Source organism: Penicillium verhagenii (assembly GCF_028828195.1).
Source record: "Penicillium verhagenii strain IBT 33310 chromosome Unknown utg000002l_segment0_segment0, whole genome shotgun sequence".
NCBI classification, from domain to species: domain Eukaryota; kingdom Fungi; phylum Ascomycota; class Eurotiomycetes; order Eurotiales; family Aspergillaceae; genus Penicillium; species Penicillium verhagenii.
This window is the reverse complement of record NW_026643166.1, coordinates 3,703,906-3,724,779: the sequence shown is the minus strand read 5'-3', so window position 1 is coordinate 3,724,779 and position 20,874 is coordinate 3,703,906. Positions and strand designations below refer to the sequence as shown.

At 47.0% G+C, this 20,874-nt stretch overlaps 5 protein-coding genes across 5 annotated transcripts; 3 read left to right on the top strand and 2 right to left on the bottom strand.

Moving 5' to 3' along the window:
- Positions 1-211: 211 nt before the first annotated feature.
- N7466_001361 (glycoside hydrolase family 35 protein) lies at positions 212-3,549 on the top strand (the record flags this gene model as incomplete). Its single annotated transcript, XM_057160759.1, has 6 exons — positions 212-1,027; positions 1,087-2,080; positions 2,151-2,444; positions 2,513-2,584; positions 2,634-2,721; positions 2,775-3,549. 6 exons carry the CDS (start codon positions 212-214, stop codon positions 3,547-3,549), a joined length of 3,039 nt encoding a protein of 1,012 aa, XP_057027007.1.
- A 377-nt stretch (positions 3,550-3,926) lies between these two features.
- Positions 3,927-6,163, top strand: N7466_001360 (putative C6 transcription factor; the record flags this gene model as incomplete). The annotated part of the gene is made up of 4 exons (XM_057160758.1): positions 3,927-4,866; positions 4,926-5,343; positions 5,405-5,681; positions 5,747-6,163. The coding sequence occupies 4 exons, from the start codon at positions 3,927-3,929 to the stop codon at positions 6,161-6,163; spliced, it is 2,052 nt and encodes a 683-aa protein (XP_057027006.1).
- Positions 6,164-7,260: 1,097 nt separating this feature from the next.
- On the bottom strand, positions 7,261-11,147 carry N7466_001359 (putative sensor histidine kinase/response regulator; the record flags this gene model as incomplete). The annotated part of the gene is made up of 3 exons (XM_057160757.1): positions 7,261-7,487; positions 7,568-10,989; positions 11,065-11,147. The coding sequence occupies 3 exons, from the start codon at positions 11,145-11,147 to the stop codon at positions 7,261-7,263; spliced, it is 3,732 nt and encodes a 1,243-aa protein (XP_057027005.1).
- A 596-nt stretch (positions 11,148-11,743) lies between these two features.
- On the top strand, positions 11,744-12,263 carry N7466_001358 (uncharacterized protein; the record flags this gene model as incomplete). The annotated part of the gene is made up of 4 exons (XM_057160756.1): positions 11,744-11,752; positions 11,847-11,921; positions 12,049-12,119; positions 12,194-12,263. 4 exons carry the CDS (start codon positions 11,744-11,746, stop codon positions 12,261-12,263), a joined length of 225 nt encoding a protein of 74 aa, XP_057027004.1.
- A 2,020-nt stretch (positions 12,264-14,283) lies between these two features.
- N7466_001357 (uncharacterized protein) lies at positions 14,284-16,610 on the bottom strand (the record flags this gene model as incomplete). The annotated part of the gene is made up of 3 exons (XM_057160755.1): positions 14,284-14,331; positions 14,386-15,603; positions 15,669-16,610. 3 exons carry the CDS (start codon positions 16,608-16,610, stop codon positions 14,284-14,286), a joined length of 2,208 nt encoding a protein of 735 aa, XP_057027003.1.
- Positions 16,611-20,874: the final 4,264 nt, after the last annotated feature.

Here is a 20,874-nt window from a genome sequence, read left to right as displayed (position 1 = left end):
ATTGCACTTACATTCAACTAGACTGAATGCGATGATGGCGGCTCCACCACCCCGGGATTATACCTAGAATGACCAAAATCAACAATGGAAAACCCTTTGATCATGTATAAATGGAAAAGGGTTTCCAATACGATCCAATGATCAATCGTCCAAACTTAAAAGGGTCAACTTTGAACCTCATCTTCCCTGGTTCAGGCGAAGTCGTTTCAAGATGGTTCGTCTGGGGCATTTTCTCCACAGTCTATCGATCGCGACTACCTTTCTAGCTTCACCTTCTATTGCCAAGGACTCCAAAGAATCCGAAGTCACGCAATGGCCAGTCCACAATGATGGATACAATAAGGTGGTTGAGTGGGATCACTACAGCTTCCAAATCGACGACCAGAGAATCTTCATTTTCTCTGGTGAGTTCCATTACTGGCGTATCCCGGTCCCTGGTCTGTGGAAAGATATTCTAGAGAAAGTCAAAGCAGCAGGCTTTACGGCTTTCTCCTTTTACGCCAATTGGGCATACCATGCACCAAACAACCAGACCCTGGATTTCACCACGGGCGCTCACGACTTCTCCTTGCTCTTCGAAATTGCCAAGGAAGTGGGATTATATGTCTTGGTGCGCCCAGGACCCTATATCAATGCTGAGACCACTGCCGGTGGATTCCCCTTGTGGGCAACTACGGGTGACTATGGTAGCCTTCGAAACAATGACACACGGTACACCAACGCCTGGAAACCCTACATGTCAGAGATGGCCAAAATTACCAGTCGGTACCAAGTGACTGATGGGCACATGGCCATTGGCTATCAAATCGAGAATGAGTACGGTGACCAGTGGGTTTCGACATCGGAAAAGATTCCTAACAACACCGCTATTGCGTACATGGAGCTCCTTGAAGCCAATGCTCGTGAGAACGGCATCACCATTCCATTGACAGCCAATGATCCTAACATGGACTCGCTCTCATGGGGAACTGACTACATCAACGGCGAAGGAAATGTTGATATCGCCGGCGTCGACTCATACCCATCCGTAAGTATCGCTTCCTGTCCCCCGTTCGGACCGAGGAATGAAACTGACCCAGCAAATAGTGCTGGACCTGCGATATCAGCCAATGTGACTCAACAAATGGAGAGTATGTGGCATTCCAGGTGGTTGACTACTACGACTATTTCCAGGACTACCAACCCACACTGCCGGAGTTCATGCCTGAGTTCCAGGGAGGTTCTTACAATCCTTGGGGTGGACCCGAGGGAGGTTGTCCCAACGACTTGAATGAAGATTTCGCCAATCTGTTCTACAGATGGAACATCGGTCAACGTGTCACCGCAATGAGCTTATACATGATCTTCGGCGGCACGAACTGGGGTGGTATTGCTGCACCCGTGACAGGAACCAGTTATGACTACTCATCGCCGATTTCTGAGGATCGTTCGATTGGATCCAAGTACTACGAGACAAAGCTGCTCGCCTTGTTCACTCGCAGCGCAAAAGATCTTACAAAGACCGATTTGATTGGAAATGGTACACAGTACACTGATAACGCCGATGTTCGCGCATATGAACTTCGCAACCCAGACACCAATGCCGGGTTCTATGCTACTTTCCACGTCAACACTTCAACTTCTACGAACGAGGCATTCCATCTGAAGGTCGATACTTCGGTTGGAAAGTTGACCATCCCCCAGAATGGAGCCGTTATTCGCCTAAATGGACACCAGTCTAAGATCGTCGTTACCGATTTTACTTTTGGATCCAAGACCCTTCTATACTCGACTGCGGAAGTCTTGACGTACGCTGTCTTTGACGGTGTGCCAACCTTGGCTCTGTGGGTTCCGGCTGGAGAATCTGGAGAGTTCAACATCAAGGGAGCAAAGAAAGGATCGATTGAGTCGTGCCAAGGATGCTCGCAAGTCAAGTTCCTCAAGCAGAATGGAGGATTGACGGCTAGCTTCACGCAGTCATATGGCATCAGTGTCTTGAATATCGATGGAGTTAGAGTTATCGTTCTTGATCGGACTTATGCTTACAAATTCTGGGCTCCTGCTCTCACGGGTAATCCATTGGTCCCGGAGACAGAAAGTGGTATGCTCTCTTTTTCTTCTTCTCCTTAACCCCCCCCCCCCCATATGACCACCTGCTAACGGATCCATAGTACTTGTGCAAGGCCCGTATCTCGTTCGCAGTGCCAGTATCTCAAAATCTACTCTTGCGGTGACCGGTGATAATGTCAACGCTACGACAATTGAAGTCTTTGCTCCTAAGGCTGTGGAATCTATCACCTGGAATGGAAAGACTGTTAAGACAAGCCGGACAGCATCCGGCAGCTTGAAGGGTTCAATCTCTGCTCCTAATGCTATTACTCTACCAGAGCTCACCTCGTGGAAATCGAAGGACAGCTTGCCAGAGCGCCTTGCTACCTATGATGACTCTGGTGCCGCTTGGGTTGGTACGTATAATCCGTGGCACCGTGCTGAAAATTTATACGGCAACATTGGAGCTAACACAAAGTTTAAGCTGCCGACCATATGACAACTTTGAACCCTAGAACACCTACCACCCTCCCAGTCCTCTATGCCGATGAATATGGTAAGCTTATCCTATATCAAATGATCAAAGCTTGGATTAACAAGTCCAGGTTTCCACAACGGTATCCGTCTTTGGCGTGGATATTTCAATGGAAGTGCATCCGGCGTTTACCTCAATGTACAAGGAGGAACAGCCTTGTAAGTCTTACCCAGTTCTTTGCACCACAAACAGACATTGACATGAGATTTAGTGGTTGGTCAGCTTGGTTGAACGGCGAGATTCTTGGATCCTACTTTGGTGATGCAACAGACGAGCAGGCCAACCTCACCCTATCCTTCTCCAACGTAACCCTTAGCACCAGCACCCCCAACGTTCTGCTGGTCGTCCACGATGACACAGGTCACGATGAGACTACCGGGGCGCTAAACCCCCGGGGTATTCTTGATGCCAAGCTTGTTGGCTCGTCAACAGGATTCACTCACTGGCGCGTAGCCGGAACAGCAGGCGGCGAGTCCAACCTCGACCCCGTGCGCGGCACCTACAATGAGGATGGTCTTTACGCCGAGCGAGTTGGCTGGCATCTTCCAGGGTTTGATGATTCAACCTGGACGAGTGTCAGTGACGACTCGAGTCTGAGCTTCGATGGTGCGACAGTTCAATTCTTCCGTACTGTTGTTTCCTTGGATCTCCCATCTGAGCATGATATCTCCATCTCATTCATTTTGGGTACGCCCTCTACCTCGGCACTTACCTACCGATCCCAGCTGTTTGTGAACGGATACCAGTATGGAAGATTCAATCCGTATATTGGAAACCAGGTAGAGTTCCCTGTTCCACTTGGCGTTCTGAACTACAATGGTGAAAACACCATTGGCGTGGCTGTCTGGGCGCAATCGGATGAGGGGGCTAGCATCTCGGTCGATTGGCAGATCAATTACGTGGCTGGTAGCTCGTTGGATACTGCTGAGATTAATGATGCCAGTCTGCGACCCTCTTGGACAGAGTCGAGACTCAAGTACGCGTAAATAGTGATAGGGGATTTTTTTTTGGACAATTGGGTGGGGGCATTTGGAGAGAAGATAGTATCTTAATAGTTTTAAGTCAAACAAGATTTAGCTGAGCAGCTACTTGCAAGGTTCAACACAACGAGAGAAATCCTTAATTGTTCGATGTAATAACTACTATAAAGTGGCAGGAAAACAGAGAATCGTGATTGATTGGTCAGCCCAAGGCAAGTCACGGGTTCAGATCGCTTAGTCAGCGGCTTCGGAATCACAGCCGTGTACTTTATGGCCTAAGAAATGTGGCTGCAACGGAGAACATTCATCTACTCCGCAGTGAGATCGGCTTTGCATAAGCTGCAAGCACTTGAGCATATTTCAACCAGAAGGCAGCAAGCTCGATGGCTACTCTACGTAAGAACGGTCTACAGTCCTCATGCGAGCCTTGTCGCAAATCCAAAATTCGTTGCGATCATGAATTTCCGATTTGTGGTCGATGCGCCCGAATGAACAAGTCGAACCAATGTCTCTATCGACGCTCTCCGACAAGAACAGTCACTGGATCAGTGACAGCAAATTCTACACCAACCCAGCCGCAAAGACACGATGCATCTTGGGAGCGAACTAGTGAAAGCTCACCCGTTCACAAAAGAAGACGGTTGTCACAATCTGAATACCTCGGAATGACAAGCCATTTTGCGCTCTTCCAAGAAAGTACAGATAACTTGGCCATTTCACTTCCCCAGGGGGTGCAAGAGGCCAGAAGCAACACCCATGGCTCCATTCCCAATACCATTCCCATCGAAAGTGAAGCGGTACGCCGAGGTGCGCACATTCTTCAATTATTAAGGAATCTCCCAGTGTATCAAAGAATAGCAGAATCCTCAGTCAGAACAACGCAAGAGAGCGGATTTTTGAGCAAGCAACTCGTTGAGCTCACTTTCAAGTCCCTACAAGAATTTTCCGGCCCGGAGTCGCCTAGTGACTCTTCATCCTTGTTTGCCCGCTCAAGACAAATCTTTGGTCTATTTTCTGCACCAATTCCCATCCACTCATCGCTCACTTTAAATGAATTCATGTCATCAATGTCTTGCAGGTGGGAGATCATCGGCTTGGCTTTCTCTTGCCTAGGTGTAGGCACCGCCTTGCCCTGTGATTGGGATGCAATATTTCAGATCGAAGGCAAGCCGGTTGATTCTAGAAATGATTTGGCCGAGTTGGCATTATCAGCAACAGAGACATGCCTGTCATTTTGTAACGAAGCCGGTGTATTAAATGATGCTGTCAGCTGGCTTATTTCCCAATATCTCTTTCTAACCACTCTGGTTCACGGAGACAGGGGTCAGTAAATTGAGTCCTGATAGATAAGACATCCATTCATTGACTAATGCACTATCCAGACTACAGATCATGGAGAGCTTTAGGAGATCTCTCAACGATTATATTTAGCCTGGGCCTCAACCAGCCTCCCCCCGATCAGAACACGCCATTTTGGCTTCTGGAGACGCGAAAGCGACTTATGGGCAGTGCATTCAGCTCGGACAAGCAACTTGCCACGTTTTTAGGGAGACCTCCGCGTATCAGCTGGCGCTTCTGTGATATTGCGCTGCCTCTGGATCTTAGTTTTGCGGAAATCATTGCGGAACCAGAGGTCCGAGACAGGGCGATTAGCAGACTGGATACTGATGGTTGGAACACAGAAGAGAGTGATACACAAGCTGTCTGGCTGAGGGTGTCCTTGATTATGGGCCCAGTTCGAGAAAGCATTCTGGAATTATCACTCAACCAGCAGGGTGACAATCTCCCAGGGCGAATTGAGTAAAGACATCTACTAAACAATGCCTGATAATGACAGCTAACCTCAATTCTCAACTCCCAGGGAACTCTTACAACAGTCTCATGAGGCCTGGTCGGGTTTACCTTCTTTCCTCCACCAAACGCAAGATGAGATTTTAGATTTCAAACATAGCATCTTTCTCCAGCTACATTTGGATTATCTATATGATCAATTTCTGCTTTTTCGAATTCTCTCCAAGCGACAGAACACCTGGGCCCCCGAACTCGTTAAGGTATCCCATGAGATTCTCAGTGAAGTGCTCCTACTTGTGGACGGCCGAATTCGGACCATGAGACTTACTCCCGAACTTTCATGGGTGGTGAGCTTTTCTCGTCAAACTCCAGCTCTTCAAAGGCTTAACTGACGAGTTTTGAACGCACAAAGATATCTTTCTTCGGTCTCCCATCAGCCGGTGTTCTTTCAATTGAACTCGTCCGTCGCGCTTCTCATCAGTCCACCGATTCTTCTAGCTCTCCCTCTATTGCCGTTCCATCATTTTCACGTTCACGAGTCATACAGGATCTCAGCATCTTTGCATCTTATTTGCGATCGATTGTCCAATCCCATGAAGGAAATTATGATATATGTCGACAGGCCCAAGAGACGATTGGACGCGTTCTAGATTTTGTTTTGTCCTCGGAAGCCGTTCAGCCCGCTGTGCCTCTAGATATACACAATATGGTATCCAACCCCGACTCGCCCGATACCACCGATATGGCCACTATTCTGGATTATAACTATTGTATCACCAACCTCGATAATTGGCAATTCGAGTTGCAAGATACTTTGCATATGTTTTGATTGTAGAAATTGCCAAGGGTTGCGCCGTGCACATGTGGAATGTGTACAGTCACTACAGTGTACTGTGTACGGTACTAGGTACTAGGTACTAGTAGTACCTATGAAAAGTGGGGACTCCGATACGGATCTCGGGGTCGGAGTCGGAGCCGGGGTCGGGCATTGAGTCATTGATGCAGTGATGCTCATCCAACATTGAACGTTTGACTCTTTGAATCCGCTCAAATGACAAATCCATTCCAGGATTCCAACCTACTCGGAGTCGGAGTAGCATCAATTGATGCTTTGCAATCATGATTCCTCATATGTTGGAAATACTTAATATAAATGTAAACATTGAACCAGTCTTGAAGGTTCCGATGCCCAGTTTTTGAACATTGAAGGCTTTTTACTTATATACCTACCTAGCAGTTAGTACCTAGTAGGTGCTTCTCTAGCAATTCAACCTTGCAAAGTCGTTGTCCCAAGAACAAAGCCTGGAACAATTCACCGCTCACCGTGTCCTGAGCTCTACACCTTCTATCAATCGATCTTCGAAACGATGGCGTCCTTGATATCCCTCCAACGACCATCCTCGGCACCTCTACCACGCACTGATATCCAACTTGCGATCGACGCGTGGAAATATCTCCATCGGCAGATCCAGAAGCATCGCCAACGACGACGGTCAAAGGCAGAGGCAAAACATGATTATTATGATTCGGGCTCGGAGGAATCGATCATGAGCAAGGCAGATACTCTTGTGGCGTCAAAATAATCCAGCAAAGAGAAAATTGAATTGATCTCTTTTCTTGTTGTGCTTTCAATAACAGGGGAATAAAAGCTTGTGGTTCGAATCTCGGGTTCACGCATCCGAAAACTTCACATGTGCATGTCTGGGAAAAGAGGGCCTTGGGCATGGCGGGCGATAAGGGCCACACCCTCACGACACAATAGCCTAGCTATTTCGGAAATGAACTACTTTCCCTACTACTACTACTAGGTAATACATACATGCCAGCGGTTCCTTCAAAGATTCCAAGATCGAACTCATTAATTCAAATCTTCAATGTTACATCTTACCCAAACGCTAATCTTCAAAATTCGTGTACTGTAAAAGATCAAACCTGGGGTAGCCTCTCCTTAATAATTGGCCGCAACGCATTCAATCGTGCGGGCTTCGTCAAAAATGCATCCATACCAGACCCGATGGCATCTCGTTCCGTTTCAGCTTGTGCGACACCGGTCAGCGCGAGAATCATAGTACGCTTCTTGTTTTCAAGGGTCTTTTCAAACTCGCGGATGCGTCGAGTGGCTTCAATACCATCCATGATGGGCATTGAAATGTCTGCAAAGAAAAAAAAATAGAAAAAAAGAACCAATTAGATCTTCGGATGAATGTTAATTCTCGGGAATGTTAGAACTCACCCATTAGAATAATTTCAATGTTGTGTGCGCTTTTCTTAAAAATATCCAGAGCTTCTAGTCCGTTGTGTGCAATCGCGTAATTATACCCCAGTTTCTTCATAAATGCCATCAGGATCTTGAGGTTGATCTCATTGTCGTCCGCAAGGAGGATAGTCCCGGGGGATATGGTTTGTGACTGGACCGCCAAATAATCCTCCGGTTGAAACTCCAAGTCCAAGTCTGCAGGAACAGACAGAGCAGGTGTCACCATAGGTTCAGTAGAGAATTCTGGAGGCATTTTCAGCGGCCCAGGTGGTCGAATGGGCCTAGTGCTGCGTATTGATATTGAGTCATTCTTGAGTCGCCCATTCACTGAATTTTCGAGCCCATTGGGCTTTTGGCCTGTTGATCGTCTTCGTTTGCCAATTAAGGCGTCACGACGTAGCTGTTGGCGTTGCAGACAGCTTTCAAGTGATTTTGCTAACTTGTACGGTCCACATGGCTGGCTGATAAACTCAAAGACCCCTGGTTCCCGTCGATCCTGCGATGCTAGTGTATGCGCAATTCTTGGAGAAGAACATATGATTATCAAAGGGGGAGCCAATCGCTCATTTGAACAAAGACAGTCAGGCAAGATTTCATGAATGCCTCCAGCCAAGGTTTGATGGAGGGTAATATAAAAGTCACAACCGCCAGATTTCATGTTCGATGGCTCAACTAGTTCGACTTTCATTTGGAACCAGTCTTGACATAGTTTGTGTATGGATGAGAGCAAAGCCGCGTCTCCATCGGAAGACGTGTGAAGCAAGATCCCAATAGTCTTGTTCTTGACCAGGTTTCTCATCGACAAAGGAAACGAGGCACCATTGAGGCTACCGTTGGAAACCCGCTCCACAACATGTTCAAGGGTCACTGTTGTGACAACTTCTGTACCGACACCTTTCTGGGAGCTAATCTCAATCTCACCACCGAGCGAGGATACTATTCGGTTCACTATGTTGATTCCTAAGCCATTCCCTGGTGACAGTCTGTCTTCTTTGGAAAAAGCAGTGAATAATTCGCTCCTCAGAAACTCTTCTTCCATGCCACATCCAGTATCCTTGATGCACAGAGTGACCTTTGAATGCGTCACCTGGCCGTCCGTGTTGAACCTCACTGGAGTCGCCTTCAAAGAAACATAGATAAACCCCTCGTCAGTAAACTTCAGGGCGTTTCCGAAGAAATTTGTCAAAATCACATGCCAGGCACCGGGACGGGTGGCAAATTTGAGGTTTTGGGCACGATCAATATCAAGGATGACTTTGACTCCGCCTTTGAAGTCGAATGGATTGGATATATGGGCAGTAGTCCATAGCGGGGTAGTCGGGCTCTTAAAAAATGAATATCCTGCAAAGACAGTTTCAATTGCATCCTCCACGGCAGCGTCCAACTGAACGGCAGAATCTTTATCCACTGTTCCAAGCTGTGAGCCATTTGCGGCATCTTGAGGTTGGAATTTAGCAGGCCTCGAACGGACATCGTTGATGCTGGCATATTCCAGGAGTTGGTCTATTGAGCCGAGTAAGGTAAATGCACAAGATGAGATTGTATGCACCAATCCACGCTGCAAGACATCCATTACGGTGTCGTTTAGAATATCAACTGTACCAAAAATTCCATGAAGAGGGGAGCGAAGCTCGTGGCTGATTCCAGCCAATAAATCCGATTTCGCTCGTTCTGTCAACAAGGCGCCGAGCCGGTGGACTTCGGCCATAACGCTATGCCCCACAGCAAATAAGAACGCTAGCTCATCTTCAGAGGTCAAAGCACGGTGGGGCGCTCTTGTCCAGGTCAGGCAGCCTGAGTACCACCTTCCTTTGTGTGAGTCCCATAGAGGTGAAAAGACAATGCTTCGAGCATTGGGAGCGACCTGCAAAAGGGTCACGGCATCCTGGCGCAGTATTGCCTTCCTAGTCTTCTTGAATTTTTTGCCGTCACTGGACGGGGAGCCACCATCACTGTTCTCGTCGGATGAGAGGGTTCCATCTTCACCAAAATTGAAGATTTTGCCCCGGGGATATCGGCGCGAAAGCTGCCCAAGGTAATTTTCGGACACCGCAACCTTTTTATCCAGCATATACTCTTTGCTTACGCTAGCTACATCCGAGGTTGCGAAGCCAAGCATCTTGCATGGATTCACCGTTAATGGTCCACAATGTTCAGGTTGCGGGTCGCTGGAGACATCCCGCTCTCTTGGGGATCTGCAGCGTTTCGCTTCCTCTTCGCTGGAAGAGTTACTTTCCATACAGCTACCACCACTCTCTGAATCAACATTGGAAGTATTGACCAAGGCGTCTGGGGAGCCAAAATTGGCATCGAAGAAAACGACAGCCTCAACCTCAATGCTCTCGCGAACAATGTTTGCCGCTCGAGAAAACGTTTCCTTGACTTTGTTGGCATAGCTGTCCCTTGGAGCTTTCTTCAAAGAATCCCTGTGCGTTGGTGCCATGGTTGTATGAGATGCACGTCTATTCCGGGGCCGAGCGTAGAAATAATTCCTTTTGCTGATCTCCGGGCTAGCCATTTTCCGCTCTTGGCTTGGTTGCGATGGTGGGTTCCCAGTCTGATTGGTGTTGAAATTTTGTGGGCGGAATGGTCTGAGACCTTGGCCATCGTTATACTTTGCGGTCGGCGCCACATATTCGGACATTTGCTTCTGCTGTTGTTCTTGATTGACATGGCCTTCCAACTCAATATCTTCACCGCGTGCAGGTGGAGTCCGAACCGTCTCATTTGCATTAATCCAAGAATTGCGTAATGAGCCTTTGCCCTCCAAAAAGCTTCCCAGTCCAACTATCATGCGCTCGCCTCGAAGATGTTCATGTCGAGATCGAGTTGCATCCAGATGATCCATGACCGTGTGGGCAATGTCTGCCAGGAACTTCATAGCTTTATCATCCAATGGGTCGTGAGGTCTGTCATCCAAAACCGTATAAGCGCCAATAACAATACCTTTGGGGCTTATAATAGGGCTGCATGCCATGAAGCGTATATGGGGGCTGTGCGCCACGTAAGGATGGGTTTTGAACTCTTCGTTTTGAGTCATGTCGGTCACCACCAGCGGTTGAGGGGTGTTCTCTGTAGCCTGAGATTGATTGATCGACAGTTTGCAGAGACTTAGCTCGTAGGACATTGTGCAGCATCCAATCCACAATCCATCGCGAGAATTGTGGCTCCCGTCATCGTGAATGTTTAAGGACTGGGTGGCCTCGGTAAGGACGACCTGTTCGTTTCGACCAAATAGTGAAATCAAAGCCCGTTTGGCATCCAAGCGTAGCGTGCCCAACTGGGCGAAGGAGGTCAAAGCGGGGTCCCAAGATGACCGTGGAGCGAACGAGGTAGGCTGAGTGTCTCGATCGACATGAGGTATAGGATGGGCTTGTAGATGATACGGAGGAAGATATCTTAGATATTCAGCGTCTGGTCAGCCTTTTTAATGATCATGACGATATGGATATACTCATGAGGTTTCGAAATACCTAAGAAACTCTCGTTCCCTGAAGGTCCCAAATGTACTAGCTTGTTGCTGACGCTGTGTCCCTCGAGATGTTGAATAGGTCATGTTTGTAATGCCCCAAGTCCCACGAATGGGTTAGGACTTTAAATAACATCGGTGGGCAGTATACAGCCTGAAGCCCATAAAGAAGTTTTAAGGAGAAGAAATTCAAAAATGGAGGGATCGGATCGGGAGGGGTGATCAAGAGTCAAGTACCAATTATAGTGGATCGTTCCCGATTTGGGGAAATCCGATCCATGGCCCTGTGATTGGTCAGAGCGAACATTGAAGCTCTGAACAAATCCGAATGAGGAGAAAATAGGATATCGGGAAAAAAACAAAGTATGCAAAGAGATCAAACAAATCAAACAGATCAAACATGGCAAGCAGATCAAACATGTCAAACATGGCAAACAGGTCAAACAGCCCCAAAAGAACGTTTTATCGATAAGGATTTTAAGTGGCTCCCAATCCCCGATAACACAATTTTTCTAGCGTCTTTCTTCGCCTTTTCTCCTTGACACCTTTCTCTTTCTCTCCATAATCCTTCCCCACTACACTCGTTCATTCTCTTGGTGCCTACGGTTCCTTTCAATCTCTCTCCATCACCCCCTATCTCTGACTCTTTCTCTCCATTCCCAACCCCCTCATAACAGTTCATCATGGGTAACGTAAGACAACCCCAACCCCGCCTTGCGGATACCGCAAGCCCCTCTTACGCTCCACCTGCCATGAACGGAAAACTGATGATCTTCTTACTTTCAGGGTGCCAAGGCCAATCAGAAGCGTGAGCGCAACCTGAAGCAAGGAAAGGCTGCTCCTAAGTCTCAGAACAAGACTGTACGTTATGGCACCGGAACCAAGATGCCTGGGAGTCGCCTCCCTCGACCAACCTTTTTTTCTTCCATCTTTTTCTTTTCTTTCCTGGGAACTACGCGCTGACTTTTTTTTTTTTGAATCACTTCAGAACGAGCAAGCTATGAGCATTCAATGCCAAACTTGCAAACAGACTTTCCTCCAGACCACCAAGGCCCCTGCGTACGTCTTGATCTTCCTCTTATCTTGCTTCCTGTTGCCTTCCGACTGATACTAATCTGGATTCTTGTGTTAAGTCTCCTCGAGCATGCCTCCAACAAGCACAACAAAGGCCTGGCTGATTGCTTCCCTGGTGTTACCGCTTAAGTCACCAAGCCGGACCTCTACGCAATCTGAACGGATTACGGTGTCACGCAACTGCCATGAATAAAGGAGTTCTGAATGGAACTGCACATACTACACACCAAGACTGGCTTGAGGCAGGGGAGAAAGTCGGTATCGACAACTGCGCAGGCGTAGTGGACGTAGTGAGGACATTGGGAGTGCGAGTTATGGGTTGTGGCCTATGATGAATCTTACTCAACTGATCCATTGGATCCTATCCGACCTGGCTCTTTGCTCACTTTTTTATTTACAGTATATTTCATACTAAATACCCTCTTATGCGCCGCATGGGGCTGAATGGCCAAGAACAGATTTCTAATCCAACTATTCTTCAGCTACATATGTATCCTTATATGGAATTCCAATCTCTATTTTCGTCCACAAGTCAGACCTGTTCATTTCAAAGTTGCAACCTTCCAATCAATGCATAGTAGCTTTCAAATAAATTTAACATTTGAATATCATTCTGGAAATTGAATGTTAGCCAGGTCTTCAAAGGTTCCTATTATACATAGCATACCACTAGTAGATACGTTATACTCGGCTCTTTTCTTTTCTTTTCTTTTTTTATATAAAAACAACCCTGGAGATTGCGGCTCTTTTGTCGATGTGGGGCCTCGTATCCATGGGACCGGTGTCAATTCTTCGCAACCTTGGTTGGAATGATTGATAAGGAAACCTTGGAAATTTCTACCATCATAATCTAGAATATAATTACTTTCAATACGTATTGACCGTCAAAGCATAAAGGGAACATTGAAGAGCTGGAATCCCATTATTTGTGCTACATCCGTGCATCGGATAACGGGAGGGTAACTATTCTTACGTGGAACATTTAAATGACTTCCAAAATTTGGGGGTCAGTATCGCTGCTCAGAATGGTTAGATCTATAGGCTGCTTTACAAAGTTGCAAGTTGACATACGATGCATGGAAAAGCAAGCTGTGTCATGTGGCCAAGCATCCATGCGCCTGTCGGTAATGATCGGAAAGTAGTAAGCACAGCTGGCTAAGCTCTACTTGACTAATATAATCATTTCCCACAAGAGTTGTTAGTATGCAGGTTTATGGATGCCTATTGATTGCACATTGACTAGGTAAGCACCTGAGCAGGCATGTCAACTTTATACTAGCTGTACACATGCACATGGTGGTCCCCTTCTCTGGAAACCTGGGCCGATGAATCAATTCCAACCTTGCACAGAAGGTTTTAATATGTTTACATACGCGTCAAATCTCCATGAACCAAAGAGATATCTACAAAAGTATAGGCTTTGCGTAGATGCACGTACAACATCTGTCCACAACCTTGGAACCACATACTGGCAAATGGAGAAAAGATGTAAAATTCAACAAATATAATGTCAATAGGATGAAAATGCAAAGGCTCGATTGATTTTTTGACGAGCGGAATGATGATGAGAAAATATGGGTCAACGACATGACCGTGGAAAAATGATGTGCTAGAAAACAAAATGAAAGAACAGCCCAGTGCCCACGCTCCTAATACTTAATGACAATGATTCGAATGCATACGGAAATGACAGAAGATGAGAAAGAAATCAACCAGCAACAGGGAATGCCGAACCCGCTGCAGGTAAAGGGAGAGGGAGGGGGAAACATTCATTAGATCAACGCCCACGGTAGGATCCGCAGGAAAACAGCCGAAGCATTGGCACGAGAAAAATCGCCAAGATTTGAAACGAGCCGCACCGTTTTGATAAACATGTGCCCTCAAAAAACGAGGACAGCAAGGAAAAGAGACCGGAACGAGAGTCGGCATTGATGGCCGCATAACAGAAAACGAAGACACGAGGTCTTATAGGACCAAGTGGACCTTAGACGTGTCGAGTTTCGCCGTGACGAGAAACTTAACGGAAAAACAAAGCAGAAACAAAACAGAAAACAACCCCAGTCGCCGAAGTTTATGCATATCTATGGACAAGGATGCAAGTCTAGCCAGAGAGAAAAAGGCAAGCCATGCAATGAATTCCCGACCTAACTTAAATGAAGTGTGTGTAGATTTTGGAGTTTTCATGAACTTCCATCTCCTATGCATTTGTTAGTATGTGTATGTTAGGAACGGAGAGGTAATCAAGACGAACCATTTTGAAGTTGTTGATCTCCTCGCGAATTTGTTGGGCCAGGAGAGGAGTCAAGCGGTTGCAAGTCGCAATTTCTCCACGACGATCGTACTCGCCACTGGGCCAAGTCTCATGAAACTGTATGCGAGGGCTGAAAACGATGTTTCGGCCACCCGCCTGCGGAGTGTTGGGAGCACTTTTCGCGTCGGTGCCTGAGTACCGAGAACCACCAGAAAGGAAATAGTCCTCGCCAGCGATGGTTATTTGCTCTGTCGGGCGAGGGCTGGCTCGAGACGACTCGTCTGGGGTAGGTGGGGCACTGGAATGCGGGGAGTCATTGCCGTTTAGTGCATTTGCCGAAGAGGAGGCCCCATAGTCGGAATGGGTTTTCTTCAAAATGCCCTTGCGGACAGCCGCTAGAATTTCAGCGCGTTCTCGGTCGCCTCCAACAATGCTTTTTCGCGACTGAGAGGAATCTGAAACGACTCTCTCACGATCCCGAATAGAAGCAGACCTACGGACATCGGAGCCAGCAGGTTCCACCTTGGGGAACACAGTGCCACCCCGAGGCATTTCCATCGGGTCAGGGTTGACCACAATCTCCCGCTGCGCCTCCACGTTCACCACAGAGATCTGGGGTAGAGACATCGGCTCAGCGGCCCCCTCAATCGAGTGGATACTGGCGACAGACTTGGGCCGGAACAGTCCCACTAATGACCGAGTAGACTTCTTCATACCTTTACCCATTTTACGAAGCATCATGGATGCTGATGAAGCAGTCGATGAAATGGAAAGTGCATCTGTTGACCCAGAAAAGAAACCACCTTGGTGGGAATAGATGCTTTCACCCAGTCCCATGGCCTCCTGCTGTTCGGCAATCGCGGCTTGTTCGTCTCCCAACTCCTCTCGCAAGGCCTCCCGGCGCGCTTTTTCGGCAGCAATTGCTTCACGCTTGGTCTGCGAGGATGCCTTTAGAAGTTCCGATGCGCTGCCGAAGGAGAAAGCACGCCTCAGGCGTGACTTCCCAGGACGCTTGTCATTCTTCAGCTCAGCAAGACGCTTCGCCGCAGGGGACTCTGTTGGCGGGGATGAGGCAGCCAGTGGGGCCTTGGAAACTGATTTGGGCGCCGGAGGGTTGGGTAACGTTGACGCTGGCTGGGAGAGCGGAGAGGGCTTGCTCGCTCGCTTTTCTTCCGGCTTGACGACGGAGGTGGGATCCGAGGCTGCCCCTTCTCGTGTCTGGAACGGCCAAGTTAGTTCATTTCAATATTTTAATTTCAAGGTGTGGGACTGGAAAAGCCTACCGAAGATACAGATGACTTCGCCGAATGCGAGCTGCCATTCTGTGAATGAGACGATTGTGGTCGTGATTGATTCGCATCAAAGGCAATAAAGTCATAAGAACTCGACTGCGGCGAAGCTGGTATCGGCAGCTGCAGTTGAAGGTTCGGGTATGAGCCTGGGTCCATCGTTCCCATACTTCTCCGGCGGTACCGCTTTGCAGGTTCGAGTTGTGGCCTTTCTGCATGGGACGAATCATCTACACTAGAATAGCGGTTATGTCCGTTGGACCTTCGAACCGGCCGGGGAACCGGAGCTGCGGTTTTCTGGTCGTCGACAATTATCGCTGAGGTTGATGACGGTGGTGAAGGTGATGGTGCTGGGGCTGGAGATTGGGGACGTTGATTGGAACGGCGGTACCGATTCGGAGAAGGCTTCACAGAGCTGACGGGGGAAGAGATGGTCATAACGGGGGGAGGAAGGTTGGCGGTGGACAAGGGACGAAGAGGCTGGTCCGGTCTCGGTTGTCGAGAGGGGATAGCGCTGTCATCCTTTGAGACGTATGAGTTGAATGAAGAGTTGGAAGAAGTCGATACAGAACCAGCTGCAGGATTGGCGACTCGGGGGTTGGCTCCGGATTGGGCCATATGGGACGCGCCTTGAATGGTAGGGGCAGAGAAGGTGCGGTGCTCAGGACGAAGATGAGGGGACCAAGATTGGCGATGTTGTTGAGGATTGGTGGTGTGGGCCGGGTTAGGAGCAAAAGCGTAGGGGGCCACAACCGGTTGACCTGCTCGATAGCTGCCCGAATTTCCAGCATTGAAGGAACTCCACGACATATTCTGGAACCGAGTGGGATGCTGTGTAGAGGATGAGGCAAATGTGCCCGAGGAAGAAGAGGGACGTGTCTGCAGCACAGGAACCGTGCCAGTCTGTTGCGGGATCGTTTGAACCAACGCAGCCATGTTGCTTCTCTCAGCCAGGGCGTTGGAACTATTTCAATCACGAGTGTCCGGGTCGATCGGAATGTCGACAAGGCAACTCGCAGATCGGATTTATGGACAAGAGAGATCCAGAAAGGCGTTCGTGTCAGGACGGAAGATGAACAAAACGGAGGAGTGCTACCCGGGAGATGTTAGTCTGGTGGCCCATTCAGGAGCATGTTGTGTATGATCAATTTCGTCCCCCGTCGGTTTCCTTTTGACGTCAAGGGATAAAGCAACAGTGGTATTGATTGAATACTTCGATCAGAGCGACGCAGGGAAGGGGGTTGATAAGGGAAAATTGGCGTTGTGGATGGTGATTTTTTTTTTTTAATGGGGGTTGTTGGGGGTGGATCGAAAAGCAACGCGTCAGCCAGGGGGAACCATACCTGTTCTAAGTAACGTGGACATAAAACTATAGTGGTACAACGATTAAGAGAGCGAAGTGTAGCAAAAAGGAAAGACGCTGAATGCCAACAAAATGCAACAACTCGAAACCAGGCGAGTTGAAAGGAAACGAAAGGTGGTCTGAAGGTTCCCGAAGAGATTGGGATCTAGGACATGTACAAGGAAAGGAGAAGGCGTAGAAGAAATAAGAAAAGAAAAAAAAAGTTGAAATGTACCCCAAAAGAAAAGAGAGAAAAAAAAGAAGAAGAAGAAACACCAGGACCTGCTAGAATGGCACCTTGTCAAGAGGACAAAGAATGTGCCGTTCGCCTGGAGGGTGGAGGGTTGAGGAGGTTGAAGGAGAGAAGGGGAAGGGGGGAGAGCGGAGACAAGATTAGGGAGAGGAAAATAGGAGGGGCTTTTTTTCTCTCTCTTCACTATGGAACCAAATCTACGATTACTTTTCATCCTTTTTTTTCTTCTTCTATTATTGTTTATAAATCAAGGGTAAAGAGTATCAAAAGAATCAAAACGAGCATCATATGGGTGGAATCTCTTAAAACATGAGGAATTAGGAATCCTTTTCTCAACCTTTTGATCTTTCTCTGTTAGCTGGTCTCCTTTTCAAGGGGGAAGTTGACGCAAGAACCAATGGGCTTGAGCATTGGCCCCCTTTAACTCCAGTATTTTAGCTCTGCATGTCAGAAAAGAAAAGAAAAAAAAAAGAAAAAGAAAAGAAAAAAAGAAAGTGCCAATGACATCAAAAGGTAAATGCAAATGCAAATGCAAAAGCAAATGCAAAATGTCAAAATTTCCAGGTACCTGGCGCAGTTTTCTCAGCTTTAAATGTTATTTTGTTATATAAGATCAACTTGAACTTTCCATTGATCTTTAAAAGGACAATGTTCTACTATTTCTCATAAAATAGACATCTGGAAAGAAAAAACCACAAAAGGTCCAAGTGTCTACAAGTGCAACGCTATCCCTCGAACGGGTTCCCCAGCGAATCCACACGCGCTCGGCGAGACATTTGCCTTCCGTGTACCACCGCACGTGTCAAGATACAAAAAAGAAATCTATATGTTAGTTCAATGTTAGATATGTATCATCTATGGAAACGGATCTAATGGATAAAAAACAAGGACATGTTCAAGTCAAATGATTTATATATTTTTCGACTTGTATTTATTTTTCTTATTTTTCTTATCTCATGTCTCTTATGTCTCTCATGTCTGTAGCTTACTGTTACTGGACCCGCACGGGGATTTTCCTGCGAGCTGGTTCCATGGATCCTCGGTGGGTTGTCACTCCCCACAACTCGGTGAAAACTGGGAAAATCGGGGAGAGAAGAAAATGAGAAAATAATCAGAAAAGAATCAGAAAAGAATGCATTACGGAGACCGTTTAAAAGGGAAGGGGGGGGGGGGGGGGGGGAGTTAAGAGAAAAAAAAGAAAAAAGGACGAATCGTCTCTCTTCATGTGGATGAGGCTGAAGTCATCTGTGCGAGGTCAGAACGTGTAGGAACTTTGGGCAACGCCATGTTAGCGCTGCTGATAATGTGTATCAACCTTGGAAGCGAGAAACTGTGTGTACACCAGATCAGATCCTCTTATCTCAATCTTGTCCCCTTTACTCTCTACTCTGTTTTTTTTTTTTTTTTTTTTTAATACTTGTATGTCTCCAGGGCTCCACGTTCGCTGTACCTTGATCCGCGCCATTTCCACTTTCCTTTCTCTCTTTTCTCTTTTTCCCGCGTGATCGACATTACTCTTAAAAACACTGGAATCGCATGCACCAACCCTGAACCGGCTTCAGCTCCAGAATTCCGTCTTCCCTGCCGCGCAGAATACAGGCCCACGAGGGGGTAAAACCCGTCAACTAATCTCCTCTATTGGCCCCGCTCGGGTCTACAGTGATTTGCCTGCATTAGCTCCTACTCCATCCGGTCTGGCACCGCTTATAACTCTGCTCGGGACCTGCGCAGTACTCTGTACCTCCGGTGGTACCTCTAGCTCCTTATGTAGTAATAACCGAGAGGGGGGGCTCTATACTCCCTACTGCATAAAATCATCAAAATCAATTGCGCCTTTCTCTGAGAATGCAGCGGATTGGTTGTGCAGGAACTAGCGCGTGGTCCACGGGTTGTCTTATACACTCAATCCTCTCAATCCTCTCAATCTGACCATGATTGGTCTGCCGGTGCGGCAAGAAGAGGCGATGGCGTACTAATTGATTAGGCCTGTCAGCATGGTTGGATCAGCTTTCCGTTCCCATATCCACCTCAAACTTACAACGGAGTACCGTCCATTTCTCCAGCCATCACGAACGACTCGGATGGTTTAATCTTTGTTCACTATTTTTGGGATTGGATTTTTCTTCTTCTCCATTTGCTGCACTAGCAATATTAAAACAAGTCATCTCCAAGGCCCATCTATACATCTTTAATCCCCCCCCCCCCCCCCCCCCACATTGAAGACTTCATCTCAAACACGGGAACAAAAGTCCCAAACTAGCAGAATCCTGGACAAAATGAACACATCAATCTAACAAACCTTAGCCGACTGACATCCGGGGAAGTACAAATGTGGAGGTCAAGGATGATCATGGCGCCGTTGTGCGCCTCAAGCTCCGGTCGCGGACCCAGGACCGTGCACTTTCTCCGTGTCGCAACTCCACAGCCGTGCAATTAATTTAATTCATTTCTACCGATGCCTCTGATTCGATGATGGGTATGGACTTTTCCAAATTGGATTCACTTTGGAGCTAAATCATTCTGAGATATTATTTTTTGAGAAATTGAAGAAGAATAAAAAAAATCTCGTGGTAATCTCGTGTCAAGCACGATACTAAACCCACGGGTTGAAGTTTTTATATCAAGGATGCTAGGATTTCCCTCTCTCTCTCTCTCTCTCTCTCTCTCCATGACCCATTTATGATCCAATCGGACCCTTCACGCCAAGAAAACTATAGCCCCTGTAATGACCCTGATCTACAGCCGGTTTCATGTAATGAATCTAGTACATTTGGGAGACTAGTCACCTGTACCTACTACTTCAATGTTAGATCGATAATGAACACCTGACCTTCAAATGTTGTAATCGAAGCCTCCCTCCCTATTCAATGTTCCGAGGTTTCCGTGCATAATTTCGCAAAATTGAATCATATTAGCATATATGTAATAACATATTTCCCTCCTTTGCCCGATTCCAAGTTTAATGTCATACGACTGGAAACAGTGTAAAAGTATTTGACCCACCTAGTGGGCTATTCAACGTAATATACCCCACCTTCAACATTCTATTAAGACGGAGATAGCAATTGCTCCGGGGACTACGAGTACCCGGTCCTGGAGGTATCTTGCAAAATACTGCAAACAGGCAGAGGTCTTGGAATACACAGGTACTAAGCACTTAGTATGCTCCCGAGGTCTCAAAGGCACTAAATTCAATGTTAATTAATGTTAGATCAATAAATTCAAGCATTCAAATACGATTTGACGCATTGATGTGGATTGATCAGTCACATGTGCAAGCAACCAATGTTCCACTGGAGGTTAGATCGGAACATTTGAAGTGTGTTCAAATGGTCAAATGTTCCAACATTGATGGTTCTAACATTTGAAGTGCATACATATGTAACCTCAATTGGAAATCATGCAAAAGATGTATGTATATAATGGTAGGTACTATGCACTAATAATCTACATAACTAGGCTTCCTTGGAACATTTGAAGGTTGGGTTTGGTGGCACGACAGCCCTGGAGGAAATTTTGGGCAAGCATCAAACATTTGAAGTCCAAACATTGAAGTCTATGTAAAAAAAGAACCAGACGTTGACAATCAATTGATAGAAATAGAA